Genomic DNA, 14767 nt, shown 5'->3' on the forward strand with positions numbered 1-14767 from the left:
CTCTCTCACTAACATGGCACATGGCAAGAAAAATTGAACTCATAGCCAAGCCTTTCAATTTGACTTCCCTAGAAGTTGAAAAAAAAACACTCCAAACTTCTCCAAACCTCCCAACCCCTGCAGTTTTCTTGGTTGATCATAAAGATATCAACAAGTTGGAGAAGATTCAGAGAGGGTCTGTCTAAACGTGGAAGGGATGAGAGGCTGCGACAAATACAAGCCCTCCCACTTTAGTATGGAAGGATATGACTCGGCGAGGTCAAGATAAAAGTCCAAGAAAACCACCAAGAATGTGAATAATGTGAACACAGTCTGGGTCATCAAACTCTAGAACTTGGGGGAATCTCTTTGAAACTTGAACAAGGTAACTTGGGGAAATAAAAGGCCATCCTACTCCATAGAGTACTCATTACCTCCACAGGACACACAGGATGGCTCTAGGAAGAGATTGTGTTTTCAAACTTTGCTTCTTAATTAGTTATTTTGAATTTAGAATACAGTTTCATTGAGCAACCATGCTATAATGATGGGTGGATTCTCAGAACAGCCCCTTAAAACCTGTTCAAAGTAGTAGCTAAGAGCACTGATTTTGGAGTCTGACCCATGTGAGTTTCAAATGCCAGCTACTCCCTCACTTACTTAGTAGCGAAACTTTAGGCAAATTCTAAACTTCTCTGAGCTTGAGTTTCCTTATCTGTAAAATGAAGCTAATGATAGGTTTCTGCGATGACTAAATGAGACAATACATGTAAAGTGTTTAGCATACTACCTGACACAGAGTAATTCCCCCACAATTTTAGCCATTGCCAACATTACCATTATTATGAGCCTATAGAATATAAATATATGTATGAAATACGTATTATATTCCAGATAAATTTATGTGTGCAAGATAATTAAGATTTCTTCAAGTTCCAGATAACTTTACATGCACAAGATAAATAAATCCTTCATCTTTTGAGGTGGGTATTAATGAGTACAACCATGTTCTCTGCCAAAATATTTTTACTAATATTCTTTTTCAAAGACTAGCTAGCTATTGGGCTGGGTAAACCACTGAACTAATCTGGTAAAGCAGTTTGAACATTCTTTGGTAGGAAGGTAGTGGTGGCCTTCACAGAGATTTGTGTCTAAGAATCAAATGGGGAGCATCAGATATGGAAGGCCAAGATGAAGTTGAGTTTAAAAAGGTAGATTAGGGGTCCGGCCTGGCGGCGTAGTGCTTAAGTTTGCGTGCTCCGCTTTGGCAGCCCAGGGTTCACAAGTTTGGATTCCGGGCACGGACCTAGCACTGCTTGTCAAGCCACGCTTTGGCGGCATCCCCATAAAATAGAAGAAGATTGGCATAGATGTTAGCTCAGGGCCAATCTTCCTCACACACACACAAATAAATAAATAAAAAGGTAGATTAGTCATCAAGGAAATGCAAATCAAAATCACAGTGAGATGGCACTTCACTAGGATGACTATACTAAAAAAGACGACAAGTACTGGGAAGGATGTGGAGAAAATGGGACCCTCATACATTGCTGATGGGAATGCAACATGATGCAGCGGCTCTGGAAAACAGTTTGGTGGTTCTTCACAAAGTTAAGCATAGAGTTACCATATGACCCAACAATTCTACCACTACATATATACCAGTGGTATATAATAAATAAAAACAATAAATAAATAAATAAAAACAAGTACTCAAATAAGCACATGTACATGCATGCTCATAGCAGTACTATTAACAATAGCCAAAAGGTGAAACAAGACAGATGTTCATCAACTGATGAATGGATAAACAAATACATATTCTATACAATGGAATATTATTCAGCCTTAAGAAGAATTAAGCATTCATGCATGCTACAATATGGGTGAACCTTGAAAACATTATGCTAAGTGAAAGAAGCCAATCACGGAAGACCACATATTATATGATTCCATTTATGTGAAATGTCCAGAATAGGCAAATCTATAGAGACAGAAAGTAGATTAGTGATTGCCTAGGGCTGGGTGGATGAGAGTTGGGGAAGGATAGCTGAAGGGTATGGGATTTCTTCTCGAGGTGATGAAAATGTTCTATAATTGATTGTGGTAATGGTTGCACAACTCTGTGAAAATACTAAAAACAGTTTAATTATATAATTTAAATGGATGAATTGTATGGTACATGGATTATATGTCAATAAAGCTGTTATTGACATATAACCTGAAAAAAGGGTAGAGAAGAGGTGAAATATATCTCAGAAAAAGAGAGGCTTACCTACTATGGGGAGGGATGCCCCCTCCCCTTGGAACAATGGGAGGAGACAGGAGAGCTGGGAAAGAGCCAGCTTTGGAAGGACGTGAAAGAAAGGCATGGGTGAGGGGTGAAAAGAAAAATTGGTAAGAGCAGCAATTTCAGCACTGCAAGAACCATAAACAGTGGTTAAAATTTATTTCTTCCTTTAGCTTTTAAAATGAAGTCTATTGGTTTTCTTTCTCATGGTAAAAGAAATAAATATATGCTCCCTATGGAGAATTTAGAAAATATAGAAAAGTAGAGGGGAAAAAAACCTTATTCATAGTCCTACCAGTCAGAGTTAATCACTGTTAATATTTGGATATATTTCCTTCTAGGCTTTTCTTCCCAGTAAAGTTTTATGTTTATTTCTCTAAAACCTATTCTTCCTGATAGGCTTGTCACTGAGTTCTTTTTGGATCTCAGTATATATTATTCCCATTGGAACCCACCTAGAATCCAAGGTGGATTTGATTAGAAAAGAACCTTGGAATAATGAAATAAATGCTGGTTTGCAAATAATTTCCAGAACCCATGGGATAAGGCAGTACTCACCTTTGGGAGAACAAAGAGCAGGGCTCTAGCACATCTAGCAAACTGGCCAATACCTCTGAGTTCCCAAGTACAGTATTATAGTGCAGGCCATTCCTTTATGCAAAACTTTCTAAATGCTATGGGAAAATAAACCTGAGTTCCCAAAAGAAACTTTCGGAGTTTTGAAAATAAATCCAGATATACTATTTTGCAGGGTAGAAGAAAGACTTTCTAAACTGTTGGAGAGTTAATGAGCTTTTCAAAAGACCACAACAACAGGTGAGAATGTCCTCTGACACCACAGTCCCGCAGGCAGCAGAGTGTGACCGGAGTAGTTTGCCTCCTACGGAGTTCAGTGGGCCTCTCTCATTTCTCCTCTTCCTTGTCCTTGTCTCTTCTCATCACTCCTTTCTAAATTTGTTCTGGCATGGGAATTAAGTGTATTTTATTTTTATCTTTTCTTAAATAAAGCTTTTTAGCTCTCTACTTATAATTTTAAAAGGAGGTGAGTCAAATCTTTCTATTTTTCTCTTTAAAGAAAGACACCTGAAACTAAATTGTGACATATTAATTGCCCATGTACGACTCACTCCAGATTTCTTATCTTTGTGTTAGTAGCCCATGGCAGACAACAAAAGAATCTCCACCCATGAACTAAGGCAGTCTGCTTAACCGAATTGTGTCTAGAAAAAAAAAAAGAGAGATAAAGTTTGGACGATTAGTTGCCCAGAATGAAAAACAATTTGATTGAGGGGAATGTTCTTTGATTCCAATTCTACTTTATTCTAATACATACATGCCAAACATACCATTTGACATATAAAGAGTGGAGCCTACAGCTCACACTTAGGACAAACCCAACACTTGTTTATAGTGGTCTGCTTAGTAAGAGTCTCTTCCTAGAGGTTTCCATTCCATGTGTTAAATGTTGAACTAAAGAATAGGGCCCCTTTGGCCAGGTGGTGCAGCGGTTAAGTTCCCACGTTCTGCTTTGGTAGCCCGGGGTTCTCCTTTGCCGGTTCGGATCCCGGGTGCAGACCTATGCACCGCTTGTCAACCCATGCTGTGGCAGGTGTCCCGCATATAAAAAAAAAGTAGAGGAAGACGGGCATGGATGTTAGCCCAGGGCCAGTCTTCCTCAGCAAAAAAAAAAAGAAAAAGAAAAAAAGAGGTGGTTTGGTGGCAGATGTTAGCTCAGGCCTAATCTTCCTTAAAAAAAAGGATAGGGCCCCTTTGCACGCATGAGCCATTTTGAAATATTGTGGCTGGGTGCGTGTGATCTTCCCTGGAGGGCTCCACCATCCTCCAGAGGAGCGTCCCCTTCTTGGCTTGTGGGGGAGGGGGTACCCTTTGCTTTCTTGATCCTCAACTTTTCTCCTTTATCATTAAGGTTCTTTTTTTCTTAATATAAAGTAATATGAGCTCTTTTTAAAAAAAAACTTGAAAACACAGAAAAGCACATAAACTATAATAATTACAATCGTAATGATGCAGGATCCTGCTTAATTCTGCTGCAGAGAACCTTTCACAGTCTGACCCCAAATTATAATTTTCTACCATTCAGAGACTAGCCCATACTTTTTCTCATCCTCTTCCTTTTGCCTGGAATGCCCTCTTTTCTCTCCTCTATCTGTTGAATTTCTACTATTCCTTCAAGGCGCAGCTCAAAAGTTATGTTTTTCAAGAAGCAGTTCTTGACTCTCACAGGACAGCTGCTAACTCCCCCAGCTGTGATGCTGGCGCCCTTTTGCACATAGCTCTGTTTGTGCACTCACCCCCAATGTATGAAAATTATTTATTTGTGTGCCTGTCTCCCTAACCAGGCTAGGAGCTCCTCCTATTCATCAGAGCCTAATCCTTACACAATGCTTAGCATATAGATGGCACTGACAAATGTTGAAAGAAGTAGAATCCTATTTAGGGCAGAATGACTTGTACCAGACCCGAAACTGGTTGATTCGCTCAGGACATACTTTGTTGTTTTGTTCAGAGGGTGGAAGGCACCATTGAGCTTACAAAGCTGCCTAGCCCGACCAGAACAGCAGTCTGAGAGGGAGTGGGAGTAAGCATTGATTTTGAACCAGGGAGCTGAGATCAGCTTTTGTTCTTTTCTCTTGAGGTCATTTACTAGTGTCACCTAATCCATTGCCCTTTTAGACCAAGTCAGAGGGGAAGAGGAGGAGGGCGAGCAGAGGAAGGGGAACACCGGAATACATAGATGTAACTTCACAAGGGTGGAGGGGCTGTGTGACTTTCTCACAGGTTAGCAATTGGGCCAGAGCTTGGTATACAGATGCAGGATGAACTATTCAACTATAGAGTTGAGGTCTGGAAAAAGGAAAGATGTTGCTTATGTATTTTACCAAATTTTATGGGGCATACACAGACGACACGGTAAACAGTATCATCAGGGAAGTGGTGAAAGAGACATTCAAGAAGGCAAAGGAGGGAGAGGCTGACATATGAGACGTGCTGAAAATACTAGAGCTGGAAAGGACTGTGAAAATCTCATTTCTTCTATTCTGATCATACTTCTTGTGCATCTTGTCCTACCCTCACTGTTTTAAATCCAATGACAGATATTTTCAATATTTATATCTTAAAGGAACACTGAATCCCATACATAGGCCACGAGTTGAGTATCAAATCGCCTTTAAACTGAACTAAGCTATTTCTGAGATTAGTTGTGTGTTGCAAACCACCCAGTTGGGGGCAGACAAAACAAACAGATGACTCCTGAATGCTACCAAAGGAATCCTGCAATTCTTTGTGTGTTGTTATTTTAATAAGGCAGAGGGCTTTTCAACTCATAATCAGATTCAGACAGCTTGCTCACAACCTCCAAAGGCTGAATGCTACAATAGGGTTCCTTTCCAATTATTATATTTTTAACCACAAAGGATGGAGCTTGGGCATGGGTGTGAGGGATGCTGGAGGCACATATATTTTTCTGGACAGTGTGAAATGTTGTCCAGAACATACTGAGAAATTTATAGAGGTACTAACACTCTGCCAAAACAAACCCTTCTAACAACACCAGGTTGCAGGCGGCAGTGCATTTAGCAAGAGATCATCTTAGTCTCCAATTCTCCCCTCTCCCTAAGAGGGTTTACAATGCCTATTTGAGAGAGTTAAATGGAATCAGACACTCTCCTGTTATTGTTATTGCTGTTGTTGTTTAAAGATTTTATTTTTCCTTTTTCTCCCAAAGCCCCCCGGTACATAGTTGTATATTCTTAGCTGTGGGTCCTTCTAGTTGTGGCATACGGGATGCCGCCTCAGCATGGCTTGATGAGCGGTGCCATGTCTGCACCCAGGATTTGAACCAACAAAACACTGGGCCGCTACAGCAGAGCACACGAACTTAACCACTCAGCCATGGGGCCGGCCCCTCTCCTGTTGTTTTGTTCTCGTATTCTGCCAGAGCATTCAGAAAGACTAGGTCCATCTCAGACTCTAATGTTTCAGTTTGCAAAAAAAAAAATGAGAAATATTATGGGACATGGTCATGTTCCTAACACCCAAAGGAGTCCTGCCTGACCACCACTTACTGAAGTCTATGGCTTTGCAATTTTACTTGCTATCTTTTCTTTTCTGTAGGGGTTAGCAATAAGTTCAAAAATGAATTGGGGCTAGCCTCATGGCATAGTGGTTGGTTCTGGCATGTTCCGCCTCAGTGGCTTGGGTCCATGGGTTCAGATCCTGGGTGCGGACCTACACTGCTTATCAAGCCAAGCTGTGGTGGTGACCCACATACAAAATAGAGGAAGATTGTACAGATGTTAGCTCAGGGTTAATCTTCCTCAAGCAAAAAAAGGAGGAAGATTGGCAACAGCTGTTGGCTCAGAGTGACTCTTCCTCACCAAAAAAAAAAAAAAAAAGAATCTAAGCAACCTGCCAAATTCAGGTGCCCAGCCAAGAACTCATTTACTAATTTCTTCCTTCCCTGGAGGAATTAACACTCAGAGAGCCCTCCCTGGTAAGGAGAAAGGGAATAGGTCCCAGGGAGCCCAAGACAGAAGCCATGGCAGCAGGGCCTTGATAAACCTCCTACTTACTCATAAATGTGTCTAGGTTAACAGGGTAATCTCAAAATGGGACTGGGTTGGTGTGTTTTCTTTGAAAAAGCTCTGCATGTGATTCTGTTACAAATTCATACAGCACCTTTTCCATGAAGCTTCCACAATACCACCCTGGGCAGGGGTTCTCTCTTTCCCCATAGGCTGCCTCTATAGACTGCATGTTCTTTTGCCCTTCTAAAACTGTTTGGGAATTATTTGTATTTAAGTCTATTTCCGCATTAGACTGATTTGGACAGCAGAGATTGTGTCTTGATCTTCAGTGCCCAGTGTACATCCTGGCACATAATAGGTGCTTCCTACATTTCTGCTGAGTTGATTAAAGCAATATATAAAAATATATATATTTTATAAATATTAATATATATTATACTTATATATTCAAATGTAATATAAGTGTAATAATATATAATACAAATATAGTATATGCACAATATATTATAATTTAAATTTTATTTTAATATATGAGTTATTTAGAAATATTTAATATTATATAAATTATTCACTTCAGTCCAATATGCAAGGGGATTCCACTACTTAAAGATTAATGACTGAAGTTAATTTCTCAGGTGGTTTAGGCAGAGTGAAAGCAATGGAGAACAATGGACGAAGGACAAGTGGGGGCTAAAAGGGACTGGAGAAATGGCCTAATTCAGTCTTCCCAGAAAGACAAAAACTTCCCAAAGAACTCCCATGCTATAGGGAAATTGTTCTCAAATATTTTGGTGCCAGGACCCCTGTGGTGGTTCTTCAACATGTCTACAAATTCTTTGATACTCCTCCTTTCAAGAGCTGGTGCTTAATTTCCCTCCCCTTGAGTGTGGACTAGGATTGGTGTCTTGCTTCTAGCAAATCGAATACGTCAGAATTTACGGTATGTCACTTTCGAGACTAGATCATAAAAGACAGCACAGCTGTCTCCTTGCTGTCTTCTATGGATCACTTATTCTAGGGAAGCCAGCAGCAATGTTGTGAGGACACTCATGAGGCCCAAGTGGTGAGGAGCTGAGAGGCCTCCTTCCAACCACCAGCGCTAACTCACTAAATGAGGAAGTGACCCACCTTAGAAGTGCCTCCTCCAGCCTCAGTCAACACGTCAGATGACTGCAGCCCGAGGTAACATCTTGACCAAAATTTCTCTACAGACTGAGAACTACCCAGCTAAGCTGCTCCCAAATTCCTGACAGAAACTGTGACGTAATAAATGTTTGTTGTTTTAAATTACTACGCTTTGGGATAATTTGTTATACAGCACTAGATAACGAATAAAACCACTTTATACTCTTAAAAATTATTGAAGACCCCAAAGAGCTTTTATTTATATGATATATATCTATTGACATTACTGCCTTAAAAATTAAAACTTAGAAGAAATTTCAAAAATTTATTAATTTAATTTAATTTTATTTTATTTTTATTTATTTATTTTTTTAGATTGGCACCTGGGCTAACAACTGTTGCCAATCTTCCCTTTTTTTCTCCCAAAGATTGGCACCTGGGCTAACAACTGTTACCAATCTTTTTTTTTTTTTTCCCTGCTTTATCTCCCCCAACCCCCCCCCCCCCCCCCCGTACACAGTTTTATATCCTAGTTGCATGTCCTTCTAGTTGTGGGATGTGGGACACCGCCTCAACGTGGCCTGACGAGCAGTGCCATGTCCGTGCCCAGGATCCGAACCCTGGGCCACCGCAGTGGAGCGTGCAAACTTAACCACTCGGCCACGGAGCTGGCCCCTGTTATTAATTTTAAACTAACAATAATGAGCCATTATATGTTAACATAACCTTTTTTTTTTCCTGAGGAAGATTCGCCCTGAGCTAACGTCCGCTGACAATTTTCCTCTTTTTTGTATTTTGGTTTTTTTGGTAGGTGAGCCACCACCATGGTAGCATAGCCACTGACAGAGGAGAGGTGTAGGTCTGAGTCCAGGAACTGAACCTGGGCCACTGAAGCAGAGCACACCAAACTTAACCACTAGGCCACAGAGGCTGGCCCCATAAATAACATTTTTATTAAAAAAATAGTGAGAAGAGTGATACTATTTTTGCAAAATATCTTTTCTGCCTGGCTTAATAGGAGACAACTAAATTCTCCTATTGGGGTCTGCATTTAATATGTTGCAACATGTTGTTTTGGTTGAAGTATATGAACAAAACCCAGCTTCACATACACGTGTAGTTAGCAAAAGGAGGATCTTACAGACCCCCTGAAAAGGTCTGTGGGACTCCCTGAGTCCTCAAATCACACTTTAAAACTGCTGCTATAGGGAAACTAGAAATCCATTAGGCTGCAAGTCATCAAAAGAGAAGAAAATGGGCTTCCTGAAATGCTTCTTTGGAGGACTCTCTCTCAAGCAGCCTTAGTGCCTTCTTTCACTTTAACTTTATCATATATTACTAGGAATTACCATTTCAAAACCTTCTGGAGTAAATGGATATGAATGGAGTAATTTAGCCCAAATGTGAGATGTTACTTATCTCATCTCTTAATTTTCCATCTACAGGCCAATCTCTTCCAATCCCCTCAAAGTCATCAGGAAGCAGAACTCACGTTTAGCTATTTTTGAGCCAGTGGCAGGGTTGGCTACATATGTGGTCCTTTTAGAGAAGGCAATTCTCCTAGATTTGTGTTGGGCTTCCCAACCAGTTTCTACCCCTTATTTGTAACTATGAAACTGGAATAGAGAAGGAGGGAATCTGAATGGGGGGAGAAGGAATGAAGAGAAAAAGAAACAAAGTTTAATTTAGTCTCTTAACTGCTATCTTAAGAAATAAGAACTGAATCCTTCATTTTATCATTTTAAAAAGAGTGTGTAGAGTGTACAGTGTGTGTATACACGACTGTGTCTTGCCAGTTTCTCTCTAGTGAACTCAACCCTGACCACTGTTAATAATGGGAAAAGTCACAAACCAAGCCATGGAATTATGAGACCAGATCATAACCATAAAATGTTGTGTTTAATCAATAAAGATCTTGAATAGAGAAGTCTATTCCATCCCATGATGCTGTACTAGATTTTTACATATGCTAACTTACATTTAAATATGGCTTGAATATAATATCATATCTTTTTTCTTTAACACTGACAGATGATAGAATTTAATTAATCCAAACACTGTATTCAGAATATATGTATATGTATATATATATATCTCAGAATATAACATGTATTTAAGAAGCTTCACTCCAATGGTTTTTGACCTTAAAACATGATTACTAATTGTATGCTGAAATAGAGAAAAAAAACCTCTCACCTTCTTCGGCTGGACAAGGTTTCTTCATGTTCTACATGAGCAACTTTTAATACTTTCTTGTCAATAAACAGATCTTCAGGATAATAAGCAGATCTATATTGGCGTTGTTGAGAATGGGCACATAACTTGCCAATCTGAAAAAAGAAATGCAATATAATTATATGATACTTTCACAGATATGATAGTAGAAACAAATTCTGAAACGCACTTCAATTTCTTCCCCAATTTCTTTTTAAAGAGCAGAACGAAGCTATTACTGGTGTCAAAAAAGGTAATATGCTTTTAAGGCAAAGAACCATCTGCGGAAAGGAAGACTGAAGAATATGGGGGGCGGGGCCTTCTGAGCACAGCGTGTTCAGAGATTTCCTAAGATGAAAAAGGCTTTTTTTCTATAGTGAAGTGCACATTTGCAAGGACCCTCTACATAGGACTTATGCTACTGGTGCCTTTCAAGAGCACTTGGTATTTATACGTATGAGAAGTTCACAAATGGGAATTGCAAAGTTCAGGAAGAACTGGTGCAGGAGATGAGGGTGTGTGTGAGAGATGTGCAGAGTAGTCTGCTAACAGAAGAGCAGCCTCCCATGCACAGAGCACTCCTGATTCTTATGAGAATTTTGTTATAAGACCCAAGCTAGGGTATTCTGAAAAATGTCAATGTAGATGCTCATCTGGCTTTCCTAAAAACGCCCAAGGGAAGAAGGCAAGTTAACCAATCAATAGCCAGTGTCGTCAGCTATGAATCACATATCATTGAATAAGCACAAGACAGAGAGTATTAAAGAATACAGGTGCTCAAGAGAGTTTTACCTTCATCCCTCCTTCCCTCCCTCCCTTCCTTCTCTATCCATTCATTCAAAAATATTCATTGGATGCCTCCCTCTAAAGATAAGCTCTTTTACACTCAAATAGCAGTGATGAAAAATGGCTTCAGCTTTGTTACAATTCTAAATGATTTGTTTGGGTAAATTATTTGTAGATTTGTTATTTTTTCACTTTCAGACAAAAGCCGAAATGAACTTCCATATAAAGAAGTATGAATATGAACATATTCATATGTTTCCTTTGTGCCAGACGCTATGTTAATATTATCACCCCCATTTTATAGGTCAGGAAATCAAGGCTTAGAGAGGTTAAGTGACTTCCCTAAAGCAAATAGGCAATGGATTCACTTTCTGACTTTGAACCTATTTGTCTGATGTCAAAGCTTGTGCAGTATCGCCTCCCTAGAAGACGATGCTTGATTTCCACTTGCTTATATTCCATGTTTTGAAAAAAAAAAAAAGGATTCCTAGTCTTCAAAAACATGGTCAACATAGTCAAGGTGACCATACAGACTGTACACTTGTGAGGACAGGGGCTGTATCTCTGTCTCTCTGCACCTCCACAGAGTTCAGACTGGATTTTGTACACTGCTTGGCACTCAGTAAAGGTGAATTATTTGAAGTGGATTGAAGGAACTGCCTAGTATCAGGTCTGGCTCGCCATTCTACTGATAGGCCACGGGCTCTGTGTGGTAATCCCAGCTTCTGGATTTCCTAAGCTGGCCCCAATAAATAACATTTACCAAGTTATATATCTTTTTATAAAGGCATAAATGGCATTTAGTTTGAACAGCTTTGGAAGGTTTTCCATATGAATACATTTTTGAATTAGAAGAAATCTAGATGCAGCAGTAGCATCGCCTCCAATTATGAAATACAGCACCTATAGTCTGATATTCAGACTGGTTATTTCAATAGTTTATCTTAATAGGAATGAAACAGAAGTTGCAGACACTTTAAAATATTTTGTTTGGCTTGGAGTATACGGTACTGAATTTTTCAGATGTGTTTGTGTAATGCTATTTGACTTGGGCTAATATTAATTTCAAATGGAGAGTCTGCATTCTCTGAATGTGCCCTAACTGGCAGCTGTCTGGTAGGGTGCTTTAGGGTAGGGGGCCGTCCAGCTGGACTGGGGAGTTAAGTTCCAGCCACTTCCAAAGTATATGGTACAGATACAAATAACTGAGGGCAGACTGCGCATCACAAATTTATGTCCATAGACATAGTCATGTTTATTTTGTTAAACCACAGGTGAACATTCATAGAGTAAAATCTTGATTTTTGCTCCATAAATATCTGTTTATTATTCTGTGAACATACATCAATGTGAGAGTCTATTTCACCAGGATCAAAGTATTCCTAGCACATTCAGGAGCACAGGACACATTCTCTTGACCGACACCTGTTCCAAATCCAGCACTGAAATCAAAATCTTTCACACATCTTTCACAGTAACTTGTCTACTTGCAACGCACAGCTGTGAAATCTCCCGCCCCATTGAAAGTCTGCTCTTTGTAGCAGTGAATACTAATTGGGCCACAGCAAGACTTTAAAGTTTTTAACCCCTCCCAACCTACTGGAAGGGGGTGCAGCTGAGGCAAAAGTAGGAAGGTTAAGAACAAATGAGAATGTAGCCAGTCTGGAGTCTGACCTTTCTTCCCAAGCCACCCAATGTGGCATTATCAAGCAGACTTCCCAAGGCTCTGTGTGGGGTAAGGGGCAAACAATGGTGTCCTGCCAACACCCCCACTCTCCCATCTGAAATCTGCCACATCTTATCAGACAGGCTGTATTTTCTTCCACAAATCTACCATGAAGCAAATTCTTCTCATATACAAAGCATTTGTCAAATGTGGACCCCCCTTTGGGCCCTTCTCCCCACATCTTTCACCTCCACACTGTGTGAGCTGTAGGTGAATATTATGAGCTTATTCTGAGAAGTGGACATGAAAAGAAAACATAATTTACAAAGAGATGCAGCATTCACATGAAAGAGGTCCTTTCAGCTTCCCACTTGGGAAACATCAGGCTATGCTGGGAGACTCGGGTCTTATTCTACAGCTGCACCTGCTATAGAAGCCAGCCTCCCGAGTGGCATTTTAGAAATCAGTATCCTGCCCAGGAGTTTAGGCTCTTAAATAAGAAGTGCAATCCAATTTCCTTTCACTAACTAATGTACCTAGTCAAGGATGCCGTTACCTTTAAATTTAGTTAGTTGGAGTGAATTTATTGGATAGGGGAGTGTCTCTATTAATAGACCTGGAATATAAAATCTTTTAGTTTTCTATGACCTATGATTCCTAATGGTGCCTTTATTCACGTGCCAGAACCTGTGGCAGGGAAAGTAATAGTGCTCTGAAGTGTTATAAGACTTGAAACATAAGAAGGCAGCGCCTCAAACCATATCCAGGCCAGAAGGTCATTCTAGTAACCTTGGCACCATTCTTTTCTAACCAGGGTCCAGAGCACTGGCTTTGTACATACATAAGGAAAACACACTGCTAGGAACCAGCAAGGTAGAGTAAAGAGCCCAGCAGACTGGGAATTAGGAGACCAGGCCTACAACTCCACTTCTCTCTCTCACCCAAAACAGGACTTCATTTTGACCTGGTCCCACAGACTTACTCCACTTGTAATTCTAGTCTCATACAAAAGAGGAAGATATGACATTTGAAGTGCCATATGTTATCCTGGGTTCCTTTGAAAAAAAGGGAAAATTACTTCCCAAGTAGAGTACGTTACCAAAGATTTTAAAACCACGCAAAGCATTTGGCTTGATGCAATTCACACATGCACCCCGTAATTTACATGTCAAGAAATGCACACACTCCACTGGTAAAATCTAACTGTATTCATTCTCAGGTCCCCATTTGTTATTGGTTCTGGGGACTCTTAGGTGACCAAAAACTCAGTTCATCTTTCCCTCTGAATGGCTGAGCAGAGAAAGAGAGCCTATATTGTAAGCTCCTCAACAATACCAATATCTCACATTTGTAACATAATACCTTACACCCGCCTAGTACTTCACAAATAAATTCTACATCCATTCTCCATTCTCTCCAATGAGTCCTACAATAACCCTCTGAGGCATACAGAGCAGGTGTTATTAACCCCATTTTAGAGATAATGAAACTGAGGTTCGTGTAAGGAACTTAAGCAAAGTCACAATGGTAGTAAACGGCAGAGCTGGGACTTGAACCCAGATCTGTCTGACTCCAAAACTTACGTTTTTGTTTTTTATTTTTCTCCCTATGCTATGGATTTCTGTCAAGAGGAGAGACTCTGGGGCTTCCCAGTATTGAGTGTGGCCCAGCTCTGTAGTCCTGTGGACACCCCATCCATAACTGGAGAACATTAGTGATTATGAAGAATTCAAAAACGTACTTCAGGGAAGGGCTAGTTATTCAAGATCAACAGAAAGCTGACATCCAATTTTAACCTGTTTCAGACAGTATTTCTAGTAGAATGATGTAAACTTTTTGGCCCGTCAGGTAAGAGTCAATTAGTAACCATACTAAAGCACTGGATGTCAAGCTCTGTGGGGGAGCTGGCCACCAAGTAGGTCCAGTCTGCTGCTTGCTGCCTGCAGGCGGTCCCTGGACCCCGGCTTCTGAAGTCAGATTTTTGGAGCAGCTACAAAATCTTCTGTAATTCCTACAATTTAACCCAGGTCTAGTCTCATGTCTGGTCCAAGTATATTCTTTACAGTTTGCCCCCAAATGGAGATTCCAGGCTGATCCTGTGGCTACAAAAATGGATCAGGTTTAAGCCTTTACCTGTTATAGCCTAAAAGATTTGAA

At 40.2% G+C, this 14767-nt stretch overlaps 1 protein-coding gene across 2 annotated transcripts in view; it reads right to left on the bottom strand.

The window, feature by feature from the left end:
* Window positions 1-14767, bottom strand: part of GPC3 (glypican 3) — a 404151-nt gene that overhangs the window by 125419 nt on the left and 263965 nt on the right. For both annotated transcript variants that reach the window (XM_005614508.4, XM_001488331.7), the window contains one exon: window positions 10141-10274. In XM_005614508.4, coding sequence (XP_005614565.1) covers window positions 10141-10274 — 134 coding nt within the window. The remainder of the gene's footprint in view (window positions 1-10140; window positions 10275-14767) is intronic.

Source organism: Equus caballus, chromosome X (assembly GCF_041296265.1).
Source record: "Equus caballus isolate H_3958 breed thoroughbred chromosome X, TB-T2T, whole genome shotgun sequence".
Classification (NCBI taxonomy): domain Eukaryota; kingdom Metazoa; phylum Chordata; class Mammalia; order Perissodactyla; family Equidae; genus Equus; species Equus caballus.